Source organism: Monopterus albus, unplaced genomic scaffold (genome assembly GCF_001952655.1).
Source record: "Monopterus albus unplaced genomic scaffold, M_albus_1.0 scaffold227.1, whole genome shotgun sequence".
In the NCBI taxonomy this organism is placed as follows: Eukaryota; Metazoa; Chordata; class Actinopteri; order Synbranchiformes; family Synbranchidae; genus Monopterus; species Monopterus albus.
The window spans coordinates 358,759-376,470 of record NW_018128107.1 but is presented as its reverse complement, the minus strand read 5'-3'; the positions used below and the strand labels follow the sequence as shown (position 1 = coordinate 376,470).

At 39.9% G+C, this 17,712-nt stretch overlaps 5 protein-coding genes across 13 annotated transcripts in view; 2 read left to right on the top strand and 3 right to left on the bottom strand.

Moving 5' to 3' along the window:
* The window catches only part of anks4b (ankyrin repeat and sterile alpha motif domain containing 4B), a 7,256-nt gene extending 5,907 nt beyond the window's left edge, over nt 1-1,349 (bottom strand). Inside the window, exon 1 of the mRNA XM_020619854.1 lies at nt 1,169-1,349. The gene's annotated coding sequence lies outside the window, so the exon portion shown is untranslated. The remainder of the gene's footprint in view (nt 1-1,168) is intronic.
* slc25a17l (solute carrier family 25 member 17-like) lies at nt 838-5,931 on the top strand. Of its 2 annotated transcripts, none has more exons than XM_020619871.1 (9): nt 838-1,092; nt 1,359-1,419; nt 1,566-1,632; nt 1,947-2,101; nt 2,348-2,464; nt 2,547-2,692; nt 2,824-2,919; nt 3,241-3,323; nt 3,409-5,931. In XM_020619871.1, exons 1-9 carry the CDS (start codon nt 1,018-1,020, stop codon nt 3,554-3,556), a joined length of 948 nt encoding a protein of 315 aa, XP_020475527.1. In that variant the 5' UTR covers nt 838-1,017; the 3' UTR covers nt 3,557-5,931. The 2 variants fall into 2 exon arrangements, with proteins under 2 accessions (XP_020475527.1, XP_020475528.1); XM_020619872.1 differs by having other exon boundaries at nt 1,070-1,092; nt 1,514-1,632.
* dxo (decapping exoribonuclease) lies at nt 4,128-10,353 on the bottom strand. Of its 4 annotated transcripts, none has more exons than XM_020619866.1 (7): nt 10,267-10,353; nt 8,391-8,851; nt 8,018-8,244; nt 7,373-7,592; nt 7,113-7,248; nt 6,667-6,761; nt 4,128-6,554 (listed from the first exon to the last, which is right to left on the bottom strand). In XM_020619866.1, the coding sequence occupies exons 2-7, from the start codon at nt 8,843-8,845 to the stop codon at nt 6,419-6,421; spliced, it is 1,269 nt and encodes a 422-aa protein (XP_020475522.1). In that variant the 5' UTR covers nt 8,846-8,851; nt 10,267-10,353; the 3' UTR covers nt 4,128-6,418. The 4 variants fall into 4 exon arrangements, with proteins under 4 accessions (XP_020475522.1, XP_020475525.1, XP_020475524.1 ...); XM_020619869.1 differs by having other exon boundaries at nt 8,391-8,847; nt 10,267-10,347; XM_020619868.1 differs by lacking the exon at nt 10,267-10,353 and adding an exon at nt 10,154-10,242 and having other exon boundaries at nt 8,391-8,847.
* Nucleotides 10,342-13,220, top strand: whr1 (winged helix repair factor 1). Of its 5 annotated transcripts, none has more exons than XM_020619875.1 (7): nt 10,342-10,414; nt 11,173-11,268; nt 11,352-11,494; nt 11,577-11,812; nt 12,192-12,289; nt 12,481-12,628; nt 12,985-13,220. In XM_020619875.1, exons 2-7 carry the CDS (start codon nt 11,175-11,177, stop codon nt 13,028-13,030), a joined length of 765 nt encoding a protein of 254 aa, XP_020475531.1. In that variant the 5' UTR covers nt 10,342-10,414; nt 11,173-11,174; the 3' UTR covers nt 13,031-13,220. The 5 variants fall into 5 exon arrangements, with proteins under 5 accessions (XP_020475531.1, XP_020475533.1, XP_020475532.1 ...); XM_020619877.1 differs by lacking the exon at nt 10,342-10,414 and adding an exon at nt 10,584-10,689 and having other exon boundaries at nt 11,203-11,268; XM_020619876.1 differs by lacking the exon at nt 10,342-10,414 and adding an exon at nt 10,585-10,689 and having other exon boundaries at nt 11,352-11,491.
* Nucleotides 13,221-14,594: 1,374 nt separating this feature from the next.
* LOC109971550 (ras-related C3 botulinum toxin substrate 1-like) overlaps nt 14,595-17,712 on the bottom strand; it is a 5,471-nt gene continuing 2,353 nt past the window's right edge. Inside the window, exons 4-6 of the mRNA XM_020619878.1 lie at nt 17,597-17,659; nt 15,290-15,449; nt 14,595-15,174 (exon numbers count right to left, since the gene is read on the bottom strand). Coding sequence (XP_020475534.1) covers nt 15,044-15,174; nt 15,290-15,449; nt 17,597-17,659 — 354 coding nt within the window. The 3' untranslated portion in view covers nt 14,595-15,043. The remainder of the gene's footprint in view (nt 15,175-15,289; nt 15,450-17,596; nt 17,660-17,712) is intronic.

Below are 17,712 nucleotides of genomic sequence, written 5' to 3'. Positions count from 1 at the left end.
CCAGGATTTTGATGAAATTTTGGAACCCTTCATCCTCAATGATAGAAAAAGGCTGACCATCTTTAACTATCATGTCCACCAAGGCCTCATCCAGCTTCTGTTTTCTGGACACTGTGTGGAAGACAGGTTGCTATATGAATATGATACACAACATCTACAGTAAATAGACACACCCACATACATATATACAGTATATATACGTTTATATTTAGCTTACTGTCAGGATTTCCAGTGTTGACAGGGTCACTGGTTTGCTGGGTATGATTGTCATCATGCCTGGCACGCAAGTGTCGCAGCATAGATGATGTGTTGTTGCTGTAAGACAACTCCTGTGTGCAGAGCAAACACCGCACCTACAAGCAATTGTAATTTCGAGACCCATTTAAAAATTAAAATACAATTCAATTATGGAAACATAAAATGTATGCCATAAACTGCATTATACCTTATTGGGTGGTATGAGGTCAAAATGATCCCAAACTTTAGAACGTCGCTTATTGGTGGTACTCGCCATGAACCTTGCCAAAATACTCTCACTCTCACTCTCACTCTCACTCTCCAAATCTCTATCTCCTCACAACCCCATTTTGAAGCATAATGATGCATCTTATATAGCTGGTATGGCACCAAACCACACAAATCTGTAAAACCTGTTAAGCTGTCATTGGCTCAGAATGCATTGAAACGCCATGAGCGTTGACACACACTGAAAGACTATGAGCCAATGAAAAGCTTCGAAACATTTTGAAGGAATGAAGCGTGAAGCGAAACAGCTTCGAACGTCATCGGTCACGTGACACTGGAGTTTTGATACAAGCTCTGACACAGCGTTTCGAGTCACTCCGCTTCAGGACGAGTGACACAAGCTCCAAAGCCTCGGTATCATTTGCCCATCACTAATAACTCCCCCAAAGCGTCTCGACAGCTAGAAAAGCCGTTCCGACCGCTATCCATCTCCTGTTGGATCGCTCCGCGGTTACTTCCTGGTTTTTAGTCTGACCGGGAGAAGCTGCAGAGATGTCAGACAACGGCGGCTTGGCTGTCGGCCTTCTGTCTTACGAGACGCTGGTTCATGCTGTGGCAGGTGCAATGGTGAGCAGAGGCAAAGTGCAATAAGAGATTGCGTAAATCAGTAGTATGCCATCTTGCTAGCTTATTGTCTTACTACCTTGATGTTCGCTGTCTTGGTGATGAAGAGAACCGCTGAAAGTTAAAATGGAGAGTGTCGGAGCCTTTTTTGTTTCTCATGCCTAGGTCTATGTTTGCCGTGTTTCTCCTGCCTTGCCTTTACTTACAGTATGGTTTGTATTTTTAGTTACTACTTTCATTCAGTAACATTACAGTGCGTTGTCTTTTAGGGGAGTGTGACAGCTATGACCGTCTTCTTTCCTTTGGACACTGCCAAAAGCAGACTGCAGGGTGAGTTATCATTTTGGACAGAGACTACCTGTATAATGAGTTTAAGGCAGCTTAAAGATGTAGTTCACTAATTTTATCTTGCACTTTTATAAAGATGGGGGACCCGGTCAAAGATGACTTATGCCACTTTTGTGTTTGTCGTTCAGTGGATGAGAACCGAAAGTCTAATTCCACCCCTGTCATCCTGGCTGAGATTGCAAAGGAAGAAGGCTTGTAAGTGTAGTTTTGTGCCATACTATCATAGAACCTGCTGTGTTCAATTTGTACCAACTCATGGCTTACTTTGTTATTATAATCCAGTCCTTGGTTTATTTGACCAGTGAAAGGAAGCAACACCCCTGTGAGCACCTGATCGAAAATCCGGTTTTATTTTACAGCAGATTGTTGGTCAGCCAAAACAAGACAAACAATAATGAAAGTAATCATCGGCCTCAGACCTAATCTAAGATATTTCCAGCTCACTCATAAACTGATGTGGCCACATGACTGAACATTCACTAAACAAATGACTCTGCCACTTCTCCCAGTCAGTCGCTGTACAGAGGCTGGTTCCCAGTCATCTCCAGCCTCTGCTGCTCCAACTTTGTCTACTTCTACACCTTCAACTCACTGAAGAAGCTGACGGCTTCTGATCAAGCCAAGTCCAGACCTGGCAAAGACCTGCTCATGGGGATCGTAGCAGGTACATAGACAGAGTAAAGCTAATGAGTGAAGCCATTGGGTACTAAAGGTGTTGACTGCAGGTCTTAAAGGTGCCCTGTGGATTCTCTAATTCTAATGTGAAACTACATTTGTGTGTTACATCACACAACTTGTACCTCGAACTTTTACATAAAAGATCTGCTCTATAGCACTTCCAGAGGTCCAGAACTCCACAGGATCCCTTTAAGAAGGATTTAAGAAAGCTAACGCTCTGTTGTTCATGCAGGTGTGGTGAATGTGGTCCTGACCACTCCCATGTGGGTGGTCAACACTCGGCTAAAGCTTCAGGGGGCAAAGTTCAGAAACGAAGACCTCCATCAGACCCGGTACAGGGGCATATTTGGTGTGTGACTTAAACACTAGTTTAACATTTTTTTTTTTTTTTTTTGCTGCAGTTATAAAACCCTGGTGTGATTCCCTTTTAGATGCTTTCTCACAGATCATAGCTAATGAGGGAGTGGGAACTCTGTGGAACGGCACTCTGCCCTCTCTCATCCTCGTCCTCAACCCGGCTGTGCAGTTTATGCTTTATGAGGCCATGAAGAGGAAGGCAGCCCAGGGAGGGGGGAAGGTGAGAGAATGCATTAAGTACACAGTTGTGAACAAAAATACATTGATAAAACTCATCTGTCAAATAGTCAGACTTCAATCTGACCACTTTGAAATACACTGAGTGTGTCACGTCTTTATCTCCTCTCACAGATACGGTCAGCAGAGATCTTTCTCATTGGAGCCATTGCCAAGGCCATTGCTGCCACAGCGACATATCCTCTGCAGACAGTTCAGGCCATTCTAAGGGTAAATACTGTTATATATAATTTCATCCCTGTGTTTACTTATCAAAGAGGTTGTAGCCACAATTAAAGGATGAAGCTGGTGATATTCTGTAGCTTTCTGACAGAAGACCAAAAAATAACAATGAAACTTACTTAAAAGAATTTCCAGTGTAGCCAAAGCATACATCCTATTGCTCCATGTCACCATTTGTTGTTAAAAATTTATTCAAAACGGATCAATTTAATTTTTCCTTTTGCATCAATCACACATATACCAAGTAAAAAAAAAAGTACCATCAAAGCTCAATGAAGCAAGATAACATGCTGTTTATTTTCTCACCAGTTTGGCCAGTACAAAGGTGATGGCAAGGGTGGTGTGACTGGAAGCCTCTCAAACATTTTCTCCCTGCTAATGGACAGAATCAGGCGAGAGCAGCAAACACATATTGTGACATACACTGGTGAAGATGTTGTGATAGCTGGTCATTAATATGACTGTTCTCTATTACAGGAGGAACGGTGTTCTTGGTTTGTACAAAGGTCTGGAGGCCAAGCTGCTACAGACGGTGCTGACAGCTGCCCTGATGTTTGTTGTGTATGAGAAGATCACTGCTGCTACCTTCAAAGTCATGGGCCTGAACAAGAAACTGAAGCGGTGAACACACACCTACTTGAATACAGTACATCATTGAGGGCAGGTTTTGTTAACGTCAGTCACTGAAACGGTGTAATGCGATGGGATTGGGGGCCTTCAGGGCCACGGTTTCACATAGTCACTCAAAGCATGCAGTATATAAGTATTACAACCAGAGCTGGATGTAATACTTATGATTCTCTCTCCCTCTCTTTTAACCTTTAAACTGGTTCCATTCTTTCAGGCAAAACCATGATTTTCTGCACTGGTGAATCTTTCTTGATATGGTGATCTTACAGGAGATGGTTGAGTTTCATGGTAAAGGAAAGAAAATAAGTGTCTCGTAACTCAACTCAGCTGATTAGTCTGGCAGTAGTCACATTATTTTCTCAAAGAAAAGTTTGATATTAGAGGAAAACGCTTATTCACCTTCTTGCTGAGAAAAGATTGACTCCGCTCTCGTAACCCTACACTAAATATAAAGCTACCACCACAACTGGATTACCAGTCAGGCAAAGTGGTGACTGCTCAGTTGCCCCAAACTCCTCGGGGCCTGAAAGCATCACGTTAACAACATATCATTTGATTAGTTACAGTTTTTTTTTTTTTTATTGCATTACTACAGCACAGTATCAATTCTGATGGGTCCTTCGTCCTCCACCTTGTCGCCTGGTCTTGAAGAGAGAGACCTTGTGCTAAAGGTTTTAAAACCTTCAGTATTCTACTTGTAGTTTGTTGTAATGTTTTATCAAAATGCTTCAAATTTTTTAAAGGAATTACCACATATAAAACCTTGGGAAAGGTAGTATTAATTCATCACAGGAGAACTCTAAGGTTGCAACCAACCATTATTTTTATTATCAATACATCTGACATCTATTTAATAATTGATTGGTTGCTCAGTGTATTAAAAAGTCAACATGGTGGAAAAAAGGCAGGACAGTATTCCTTGAAGCTCAAGTGAGCATATTCAAACAGATCGTTTTAGAGTCAAAAATACTAAAAAAGTTGTTTGCTAATATATAACTAGCAAATATTCACATTTTAGAAGCTGGTACTTAATAGCGAAATCTTGGTGAATAAGTGTATTTCCCAAAATGTCAAAACTATTTCTGCAGCATTAGGGGTTTGGTGCAGGTGATGAGACCAATACGGTACTTACAGTACTTAGGTGTTGCTTTGACTTACACCACTGGACCATTCTTCATACTTTGTTTAATATTTTAACGGAGAAATTAATGTATGTTTGATGTTCTGCAAGATGGAAATTCCTACAAGATCATTTTTATTAGGCTGATATAATATATATGTTACTGTTACACACAAATTATCAATAATAACAAAAACGGTGAAATGGAAAACAGGGCAGAGCTGCCATTCATATTTATAGATTTGTGCGTAAAATATGCACTGAATGTTTGAATGTTTTGGTGTTAATAATTCTCTTCTTAAGTTGCCATGAATTTAATACTAATGGGAATGACTACTTAACCTTGAACCAATTAAGAGTAAAAGTTACATGTGTGCAAATACTGCAGTAGGTGCTAAGTGCCTCCTAATTATATCGCAAAAATCTGTACTATGAACTGATACACGTGCTATAATGACTGTTGAGTTACATAAAGATATGATGCACTTAATTACTAGTCTACATGACCGTTGGTCAGTATGGACATTGTCACACAGGTGACTTCCATTGTTTATTTCACTGTTTTGTTAGCAGTGTAAGGCAGTCAGGGTTTGCAATAAGTTACAGTATTTTTTTATTACATTCGTTTATCTGCAGCCGTTCACTTACTTGCAGTTGATTCACTCTTTATGTTGCAGTTGAACTGGCTGTTTGAGCATTTAACGTGCAGGTTTTAATCATTACAAGAGGTATTGCCCTCTACACAGTTTTGCATGATCCCAGTTAAAACTCACAGCCTTTTCACTCTTTGTGGTATTAATTGGTGTGAGTGGTACCAAAACCAAATGACACATTTACCAGATTCGAGCTCCTTTTCATTATGTTAGCTGAGCTGGGACCTTCTGCTAACTCATTCACCTGCTGGCCTCAGGTACACCATACACTATACTGTATGTGCATATCAGTGGCCTGTATACCTGCTACGAAATGAATTCATAATATCAAATAAATGTGTATTTCAAGTTTGGGAAATAAAATCTAGTTTTCTACTTCCATCAGTTTAATGTTGTAAGAACTGTCCCCAAATCTAGCTTCTCGCACCAGAGGTGGACTTTAAATTCTCTAAATCTGAGAATAGTACATGAGTGAAAAAGTAGAAAACTGAAAAAAGATCATTCAGCTGGGTGAGGAAGACCAAATGAACTTTGTTTAATAGTTAAGAACCAGCCTGAACCTGGTGAATGTGTCGGTGTTATTAAAAAAAGAAAAAGCAAAGCCAGCAACGCATCTGAACAGCTGTTTCTAGACATGACTAACTAAAATTACTGTCGTCTTTGTAACTGCTACTTACGACTAACGACTGCTTGTTTTCAGTCTCAAATGAACAGTTTACATGAACATGTTTGGTAAGTGTTGATACAATGCTTACTTGAATTTATTTACATCAAGATTTTTAAACCTTTTATTTTCTAATTTTGTATAAATTAATATATTACTGGTTTTGGAATTCATGTTTATTGTCCTACCAGGGAATAATAAAGTTTGATAATCATTATGGAATTGTTTTATTTAAAATGCCACATGAAAATCAAGATTCAGTTTCAAATGATGAGCAAACAATAAAAACCGCAGCAGGGGATCATGGGTTAGTGATCAGTGACACCATGCAACTTGTATAGATAAAGTTTATCAAACATCGGGTGCCAAAGTATTTTGGAAATAAACCCTAGATTGGGGGTCGATGGCCTTAGCTTTGAATCAGGACCTGTGGTGTGAGTCTTGATTGCTGGTCATCTCTTTGACATACCAGTGAGGCAGGAATGAATACTTGGAGTCCCTGTGAATGGAGTAGGTCACATCTCTGTGGGGCTGCCAGGAGAAAAGGTACACCACACTGGAAAGGAAACAAAGAGTCATTAACTGCAGCAGAGTGCTAAAAATACACTGCATGTAGCAATGTACTTATAATTGAAGACGTCTATACTGTTTGTATCATTGCGACTCACCTAGGGCTGTCCTCGGTTGCCACATGCTTCACAAAAGACAGGAAATCGGAGCAAAAGTTCATACAGACTGTTGGCTTCCAGCAGTTGTATTCACTCTGACCAGAGGGAAGACATTCTTGTCATCTTATAATTTCTTATGTCTTTTATCAATAAATTGGACTACAGGTTCATGCTAATGGTTCTGGAAGGCTTCAGGCACAGTGGTGCTTTCAGCTAAATGTTAATAAATGCTTGTTTAGCATGTTAGTGTGGTATTTGCTAATTAGCACTAAACACAATGATGGGAATGTTATTAGTTTTGTATGTATTTGACCAAATCCAAAGTATTGGACACATTAAAATTCTGACACCAACAAACCCACCCCTAGAGCCTATAATGGGCCCTATGCTGAGATGTTTCACTATCCTTTTTTATGGTTTTGATGATGTCACTGCAAACCGCGTACCTTGATGAGCTGTGAAATCTTAGAGACGTGAAACGTCTCCACAGAAACGACCACTCCTTCATGATCTCGAAAACCTGCTACAACACGAGGGACGCCAGGGAGAAAAGACTGGGCCCACCACTTCAGCAGTTTGAACCTGAGGGTCACAAAAATGAGAAGAATGAACATTAAAACAATTGAGAGTAGCTAAAATCAGATATCCAACAAACAGCCCATCATGAAAAAGTTAAGCTGTTATGTTTCACTGTTTTATCTTCTACCTGTGGAAGCTGCTGCGCTGTTTGGGTGTGTAGATCTCTGCAGAAGTCTTCAGCTCAACATAGCAGGCAGGAGGAGCTGGAGCACTGGGGTCTTTATCGCGACAGTCCACCTCACCGGAGAAGAGAAGTCTGTGATCTGCAAGCCAAGTCTGCACCACAGTGCAGAAGGCCTCATTAGTGTTAACCACTCCGCCTGGGTCAGGTAAACTGTGGATGTTATCTACAGGCAAGGACAAACATGAATTGTTATCATTTAAACATCTGCTATTGCCTTATATGCATTACATGATTTAGATTTGAGTGCCATGTGTAATATTATAAGGCCAACTGATACGTATGGAAACCTATTTAATAACTCCTTATGTTTATCCTGGGCGCATGTTAATTTGCGCACTGGAAGCACTTGGTGTACAAAAAACACGGAGGCGCCTACAGAAACACCTTGAAGAACGGAAAACTACAGTTCAAAACTCTGATAAATAGGACACAATGAGGGAATTACTGGCTACACTTGAAATGCATATCCACGCCATGGTAAAACAGCAAATAAAAACTACACACACTTTAAAATGAACTGCATGTTCATGATGTAACAGATGTGCTTCTGTCAGTGCAATCAGTGCATCTCTAAATATACTGACCTACCTGTACATGTGTATTGCTCAAACTTGTATCCCCAGTACATCATCTCTTTATGCCTCTCAGTACGGTTCTCACGTTCCATATGATTGGCCTCTGTTTCCACTTCACTGATGTAAAATGTGCCTTTAAACCTGGTCACCGCCAGCAACCAGCCTTCCCGTGTCTCATAGGGTGTGGTCAGCAGCTTGGTCAGATGACCCCGCCATGTCACAAAGTCCACATCTAATGCACTGGAAAGAGCAGAGGTTGACCACAACTGTGGTCAGTGGTGGTTGTACTGGAGACTTTACACCACAATTGAGTGTCTATCTGTCTGCAACCTGGACCTGTTATCTTAAATATGAAAAAAAAGAGTAAACAGTAAATGAACACTTACCGTGATGAGGCCCTCAAGTTAAGCTTCGATCTATTGGCCATGATCCACCGTAGGATGTGGTCCAGCTTCTCCATCAAGTTTTCATCTCTCTTTATATAGCGGTCCTTGTATCCATCTCTCAAGTCAAAAGTAGGGTTTTTGTCAGGTTCCACGTAGTATCTCAACTGTCTGCTGTCATTGAAGAATCTACGCTCAGAGTCAAGGGAAAAACACCCTATTTCGACAGGCTGTTTGTACAAAGGAAATTCTCTCTCATAAAGCTCCTTTCTGGTGCTCAGACCCCGAGAGGGGAGTGAGCTTTGTCCTGGAGCTGACCCAGACTCATGCTGGTGGTGGTGGCTGAGGTCTGGTCTGAAGGGTTTCTTCTCACACTGATTTCTTCCACTGCCTTCACTTTCTGATGACTGCCGTTTGCGGCAGCTGAAGTTGGGATTGTGGGGCCTGTTGCGGTCCATTGCTACCTAGCAGAGGTGGAAAGTAACTAAGTACATTTACTCAAGTACTGTACAAAAGTACAATTTTGAGGTATCTGTACTTTGAGTATTTTCATTTTGTGCTACTTCATACTTTGACTTCACTACATTTCTGAGAAAAATATTGTACTTTGTACTCAATACATTTATTTGATAACTCTAGTTACTAGTTACTTTTCAGAATGAGATTACTTAAGCAAAATACAGTATAATCATAAGACTTAATTGGTGCCTGGTAGAAAATTCACAAGCTACCCAGCAGTATGTAAAATACTTCAAATATGAGCATATAAGGTAGTTAAAATTAGCTGTGCCTTTACCAGCTGCAACATTAACTGTGATGTTCACAATAATGCATCAGTAACTATAATTCAATAATATAATATGATATGATGTGAACCATGCCATTCTGCACAAGAAGTACTTTTACTTTTGGTACTTTAAGTGTATTTTGATTCCAATAATTTTATCATTTTACTAAAGTCACATTTTGAATGCTGGACTTTTACTTGTAACGGAGTATTTGTACACTGTGGTGTTACTACCTTTACTTAAGTAAACAATCCGAGTACTTCTTCCACCACTTCTACTTAGTGGAGAGAAGAGCAATGAAGCAAGATGATGACAATGATACTTGACAGCCTTGCTCTCTTGCAGGAAAGCTAAAAAGTGCTCTGGCTCATCATCACTTGTGTGGTTACTAAAAAGACACTACTAAAATTGTTAATGGTGCTCCAATTGCAATCACTACTGGTAGCACTGCTATCTGTACATACAAGACCCTTCAGCCCCCTCCTAAATTCATTACTTCATGCGCAATGTTTGTATTTATACATCATAACTTCCTTATCTCCTCAATTTACTTTGTGTCCAAACTTATAGTTATTAGTAGTTAGGTCTGTTTAATAGTATCTGTTTAGTTTTTATTCTTCATGTTATACATAGTAGATGTTCATAATGTAATGTAGCAGTTTATAAAGGTACTTATTTATTCTGTTACGGATTTGTTATTATACTCCCTTTCGCTTCCGGGGTATTTACGTTTTCCTGCACTGGATCAATAACGTTGATCTCATTTAACTATAAATGTACAAAAAAAACAGCTAACGCTATGATGATGATGTTAAAATCCTCTCAGAGCCAAGTCAGTCATGATAATACGGACTTCACATGTTGCAGCATCTTTTCTGAATAAACCGACAAACGAAAGCAACGTTAATAGTGAGAGGAAGGCTGTGTGAGTGACTAGCTGTGTAGCTAACTAACATCACAAGCTAACACCAAACTTACGCTATTTCCTAGACATAACTTTCAGGGCACATTTCTATAGTCTCTGCCTGGAGAAATATGCTTATAGGGTGGTGGCCTCGCTAGCCACGATGGGGAGTTGGTGGTACTCGTACCTGAGCGCAAAGAAGGCAGAAATACTTGATTTACGTTAATTCATAATCTCTCTGCTTTTTGGTAACCGTTCTTCTTCGTCGTCTTCTTCTAATTGTTAGCGCTTGGCGGGCAACGTCACCTGAAATCCTCTGGGATATATCCTTAAAGGTCAACGTTATTTTTTTTTAAGTTGTATCTTTAATCCTAGTTTCTCTTTTTGTGGCTGTTTATCATGCCATTGATCAGAGATAAAACAAAACAAAAAACAAACAAACACACAAAAAGAACCTACGCCACTTCCTCCGGAAGTATCGTAAGTTGGTGGTACCCGTGACACCTCCTGTGAATAATTATACGGTCTGGAGAAGACCAAAACACCGAAGTTCTTCGTTATACCTGTGGAATGACATCAAATCAACGTGAATATTAATAGTAATTCTCAGGTAAAGCTTTCAACTAGATGGGCTATTTAAATATGTGCTAAAGTGTTTAGTGTTCCGGCCACGTAGCGTTAGCTTGCTGCATTATCTTGGCTAACGAAAGACAAAACTGATTGAACCGGAGCACTGTGCCAAATATGATAGTCCGAGTTTTTCCACAGCAATAATTTGAGCCAACTATTTCGAGAGCTCTTGGGTATTTCTGTCAGGGATATACTTGTTAGCAAAATTTGGCCACGATACTTGTTTAACAAAAGGAGAACTGTCATTTGTAAGTAGCATTACCGCTAGTTTACCAGTTAATTCAGTAAAGGTTTGCAGGAGAGAGGACACTGTGTAGTAAATGTATTGCAAATGTATCTGATAACCAAAATAAAAATCGCATCTTGTGGATTTTAGTTTTTATTGACATATTAAGAGCAGCCGTTTAAATGACCAGCTGACAAGATTCCCGTCGTGCTTTGTCTACCATACTCTGTCTTCCAGGTATGAACAGAAAACGGGCTCTCATTTCAGACACTTTGATGGCGAAGAAAAGAAAAAATGCCACAGAGAAGTTTGGAGCTGTCAGTGATGGCGATGGTGGGTGTGGCTGCTAATGTCAGTTTTGTTGATCTTATTAGATGATGTAAAAGTCACCACCCATCTATATCTTCACCCCTAAGGACCAACTGACATCAAATCCACCTTGGAGTACCTCATGACGCTGTTCCCCAGAAAGCTCTTCAATGACACCTTGCCTCAAATTGCTCTCAAGCACCAGCTCTACAGTATACACAGTGACAAGACACTGGTGGATAAGGAGGTGGTAAGATGGCTTTTCAGTGTCAGAAAGGTCATGTGTTTATCTGTCTAAATAAGAAAGTACAACCCACTGTCATCCTTCACAGAACAAACTGCGGGAGAAAGGAGAACTGCTGATGTTCCAGCTTGGGTTTGATGCTGAAGCGTTCGGGCTGATTTTTGCTTCAGACTACAAGACCAAAGTGCTGGCAGGAGAGGAGGGCAAAGTGACACGAGCAGCAGTGGAGAAGTTCTTGGAGAAAGTGTTATCGTCTTGCAGGGATCTGAGCTTCACAAAAGACAAGATGCTCAAGGAGTTCCTCTTCACAGACTCCGAGATAACGTACGAAAGAAATTAATTTATCTCATGTTTCTCATTTTTGTTTGAGACATACTATGGTGAAAACTAAATTTTCTTTAAAAGTGTCTCTTTTAGAAGAACAACAAAGTGCTGGGAAAGTTCAAACTATTTAAAGTTTTGGGGGGAAACAAATAATCTCAGGTCATCAAATATTTTAAGCTAATTATAGATATATATTATGGTTTAAGAGTGGTTAATAGTTTAAAAATTAAAATGTTGAGAAAATTTTTTTTAAAAGTACAGATACCTAGAAATGCTACTTAAGTACAGTATTTGTACTTCATTACTTCTCACCTCTGACATTTACTGTGTGTGACATATTTTCAAAGTTCAGCACATGCTTTAATTTCTCACCATCCAGGCAGCTGGTGAAGTCGGGGGTCCTGACTGTGAGGGACGCAGGCAGCTGGTGGCTTTCCATTCCCAACTCTGGCAAATTCACCAAGTACTTTATACAAGGTGGGTGTGAGGGAACATCTAATATGCTGAAGCACTGAAATTTCCCCATTGAGGGATCAATAAAGTACCTACCTACCTACCTATTTTATGTTAGTTATGTCACATGTAATCCTCTCATGTTACAAGACCTTTGACAGTACTTTAATTGGATATTTGTTTGTTTCTAACCCTCCTGTTGCTTCTCTCGTTAGGTCGTAAAGCAGTGCTCGGCATGGTGAAGAAGTCCAAATATAGTGAGGTCTTAAAAGCAGAACTAGAGGAACGACGAACAACTTCACAAGTTAAATTCCACATGAAATATCACATCCATGACATTGTTGGTGCAGAGTTGGTAGAGAGGTAATTGAATAATGCTGATTCTGAAAAGTGTGTTTTTTTTTTATTAGAGGATTTTCATTAAGTCAGAGTTTACCCATCTAGTCAACTGAAAAGGACAGGAACTTCATGCAGCTTCTCTGATTTATGATCCTTCTCAGTTCAGTAATTGTGGGCTTTTTTGTTACTTGTTTGGACAAACCAGACTAGATTCTAGCTCTCGGACTTTGAAATGTACTTGTCAAAATCTTCAAAAACAAACCAGCTTGATCCACATAGGATGAAAAGTAAAGCACAGCTATGATTGTTAAGAATCTCAAACAAATTCAACTTTTACTTTGTTCCATCTTATTTTACTGAAGTAACTGTTTTCTTTCCAGCGTACCTACAACTTCGGGGATATTGTTACGATTTGTTGATTCCTGAACCACAGCAGCGGGACTGAAGCCAGTTACTGAAGATAAAGAAGGCATAAGATGAACAGATGCTTGTACAGGGATGATGAATTATTTTTCAGATTTAGAGAAGACAAATGTATTTTAAAACCTTGTGGGTTTATGAATTGTCAATTGTGTTGACGTATTTAGGTTTTCATAATAAAAAAAAAATTACTTGATGCTCATCTTCCTCATGTCAGAACTAGAGTGCACACTACAAAACCACTTTGATACAACTGCAACTTTGGCTGGTGTCTATGACCAGGGTTGCCCGGTTGGACTGACAAGGTGAGTTGGTGCTACCAGTGTTACCTCAAAGTAAAACTGAGGGTGCACTGTCCAACAAAGAGGCAGAACAGGGTCAAGTTTATTGGTGTTTATTGGATTTTTTTTTTTTTCTCCAAAAAGTGACAGTTTGTATCCATAAAATTGAAGACCCTCCACATTGGCTAGAGTTAAAGCACAGCTTGAAGTCAGAATACAATACAGATGAGCGACCTACTTAACCCCTGATCTAGTAGTTCAAATACATTTTGTAACTAAGCAAAAAATAGAACTAGTAATCTGAATCTTAGTTTTCAGTATATGTTGCACATACATGCTATCAGCATTAATTACAAAAAGCTTGGCTTGTAGAGAGATGAGGGTAGAGTTAACTGTAGAGGTAATAAACAAAGGATATTCATAGTGTTAGTTTGACAACAGTGAGTGAAGTGTAAGTTAAAAGGATATTCATAGTGTTAGTTTGACATAACAGTGAGTGAAGTGTAAGTTAGTTTGACATTACAGTGAGTGAAGTGTAAGTTCTCTGCAGAAAGTTACAAAATGGCCCATGATATAACAAAAATGAGTACACTGTATACTACACTGTAACTGACAGTAGCTTCATTACTGTTACTAGCAGACAAATGGTCTTGTCGATGTTGTTGCTTAGCCTGTAGTAATGCTATTAAAACAAAGTACACTGCACAAAAGGTTTCTGAGAAATTCCCAGAGAGCACTAAAAGTGTTCTTGATCCCACCACCAAAACACCCGAACAGTTCTAATCCAATATCAAAAAGACTTTCAGCTGTGCACTCCTGGGCAACTATACAGTTGACACACTTCTAAGGACATTTTTCACAGTGGGGGGGAAAAAAAACACCACAAACTTGACATGTCCAATTGGCATCAAACACATAAAATACTGGATTAGTTAGATTTTTCAGGGATTAATAGCACTGTTGGCATGAGTAGACCTTTTCCCAGTCTGAATTTTCATCACATCTCAAGTGTCACTCAGTCCATGAGAATGAATGAATAGTGCTTGGACTAAAAATAACTACTGGTAAAAGATTATGGTACATAGTAATCGGAGGCAAAAAGAACTTCACAGAAGGTTACTTTAACTTCCTTGTTGACAGCGCGAGGACACAACTGCCCCCGCAAAGTGAAACTAACATGAATGGAGATGAGCCAACAGCCACACACACACACACACACCCACACACACACACACACACACACACACACACACACACACCAGCAAATTGTCAACCATATTTTTAAGGTGTAAAGGACAATAGAGCAAAGATTTTCCTTTCATCTAAAATACTATATGTGCGAAAACTGTTTGGCAAGATTTCTTCCACTCAAAATAAACTAAGACTGTAAACACAAAAAGGTGGACAACCAGTGGAAGAACTGATTGAAAACATTCCACGGTCCATTATACAGAACATCCAATCCTTTTCAGAAGGCCTCAAGAATTTCATAATCTTGTCTATACAGTATATGTTATTAGGAAAAAACTAAAGTTCTATAATCATCTTCTAAATCTCACCCATGTCAAAATATTTATGGAAATGGTCGGTATAACTGCTGTAGCTACACTTATTGAAAGAAGGAAGGAATCTGAAGTACATTGTTTCTGTGGGTATACTGGTGTCTTTCTCCTGTGTCTCTAGCCACCCTCACTGCTAGCGCCCATGTTCCCCTGTAACCGTTCCAGTGGAGGAATTCTTAGAGGAGAGTGCACTTCTTCCCCTTCTTCTTGACAGGAGGAGGACAGAGGACTGCCCGGATGGCCTCGTCAAACACAGTTTTAAGGCCACGCTGAGTCAGCGCTGAACACTCCAAGTACTTGACAGAACCTGAGGCAAATATGTAGTGCAGACAGAGCCACTGGTTTGTATTTTTCGAAAGCATTCATTTCAAATAGTTCAGCAAAAAACAGACAAAAAACTCAGTAAAGTCAAAAAGTGTTACCAATCTCTTTAGCCATTGCCAGTCCTTGGGGATAGGTAATTGGGGAGAGTTTCTTCTCCTTCAGCTTCTCCATGGTGTCCTTGTCATCTCTGAGATCCAGCTTTGTGCCCACCAGGATGATGGGAGTGTTGGGACAATGGTGTCTCACCTCAGGGTACCACTGCATAGAGACCACAACACTGATAAATGAGAGTTACTGTACAGACAAATTCTTTGGTGCCCTACAGCTCACCGAAACAATGTGTCATAGTGGTGAAATGTAAAGCAACTGTCTCATGTGTACCTGCATGCCTTTGGTATGTCAGGGAGTAAAGCAAAGAAAGTGTGAAAGAAGAAATTATTTCTTTTTCTACAAAGATATTCTAAAATAACCTGGACAGATATGTGGGTACCCCTAGAAAAATGTATATATAACTGAGTTAAGTGGTAGTTCAAACTGAGTAGAAAGTCACTTTCGGCTTTTCCCGTTTAGGGGTCGCCACAGCGAATTGTCACACTGACTCGCATGTTGACATCTGACATGTGTTTTACGCCGGATGCCCTTCCTGACCCAACTCTGATTCGAACCCAGGCCGCAGCGGCAAGAGCGCTGCGCCTTAACCACTAGCTTACCAGGGGCAGCTATTAGTTCAAACTAAGCATTCCCTTTAATTTGTATGACACTGCAATGTTCTGTGAGCACTGATCTGAATCCCATTGAACATCCATGAAAAGAGCTGAAACATCAGTCTGGAGAAGGCCCCTTGAAACCTGAGTCAGCTGGAGCAATTTGCTCAGCACGTGTCAGCCAAACTACCTGCTGAGAGCTACAGAAATCACTTGTTCACCGTGAATGCCTCTAAAGGCTGTGCAACAAAATACTAGGTTAAGGGTCCCATCATTTTGTTCCTGCCATGTTTGTTTCATCATTTAAATTATTCAGTAGGATCAAAAATCAAAAGCAAAGTATTATTTTTATTGAATATGGAATAAACAATGACTGATTTTTTTTTGTTTCAAATTATTTCAAAGAAAACTGTAGGTTACCGGTATTCTTTTTCCGTGTAAGGGTACTGACAAATTAGTCCATGTCTGTAAAGTTTCAAACCTGCATCTTATCTTGAACATGCCATTTTATAAGATCAGTATATAAATTTAGCTACAGATGTGCAAATACCAAGCTGGTGAATGGAACACAAGTGTAGGGTTGGTATAAGGGCAAAGAGTGCACCACCGACTGATTTTTTTTTGGCCACTGACGAGCAGCACTGACAAAGTATTCATACAGTATTATCACCTTTTTGCAGTTATACCCCTTTCAACCAACATAAACTAAGTTTTCAGCTGGTGCTAGAGTCAGTTCAGAGCTGTTTCAACTTGTGAACCTTCTAAGAACCAGTTTGCCTTTCCACACCACAGGCTAGACAGCCACATACGATACGCCTCTGCGTTCCCAGCTATGCTAGCACCAAGCACAATAACAACAATGACAGAGTTCAGTGTCTCCCTGTGGTGTCTCCTTTGTAGTGTTGCTCCTGGCTTTGGAGCCTCCACTGGAATCTAAACACTACTGGTTCAATGCATTTGAGCTGCTCGTCATGATTTCTATAGACGGTGGTTACGTTCAAGAAGAACAGCAAATACATAACACCTTTTGATTCATATTAACACTGAACATAAGATGTTAGCCTTTATCACCCATAAACTACCTAACAGTTTGTCTCCTTTACAGTCCGTTGCTGATTCAATTTCATGTCAATGAAGCCCATGTCTTTCTTTTGGTAGCTATGCAAGACTAAACTACTCTGTTGTTGCGCTTTAAAAAAAAAAAAAGGTCACAGAGTTTTAGTTGCTCTTTGATTACAATGATCGCAATAATCCCACCCCAGCTCCTGATGTAAGTAGTTCTTAGTTCTAGACCAGCAAAGAGTTGGTGCCAAGTTAGAACCTGTTTTTCTGGCCCAGAGCCAGTTCTTTGGCTGCAAAAACACAAAGAACTAGTTCAAAAATAGGTACTGGCTCCGAACCAGCCCTAGAACTGCCTTTACACATCCAGCAGATACACAGCAACAGTCCCATGCATTTAGAGTCATGTTTGTTTTTGGTCTCTAGTAAGTGCTAAGGGAAATATCAAGCTATTTAGTCATAAAAGTATCCACTATGTACTTTTTTCAGCAGAAAACAGGGTGAAACTAAATCTTTACAAATCTGAGTCACACCTTGAAAAAAATGTGTCTAATCAAATCAGCCCCAATGCCTCTCGTAATGTCATATCCTAAAACTGAACCATGCAGACACCTTCACAGCCTCCTCTCTTTCACAACTCACCTTGGCCCGGACATTTTCAAATGAAGCAGGACTAACAAGCGAAAAGCAGATGAGAAACACATCCTGGTAAGAAAAAGAAAACAATGCAATCAGTCCAATACAATCACTTCCTGCTG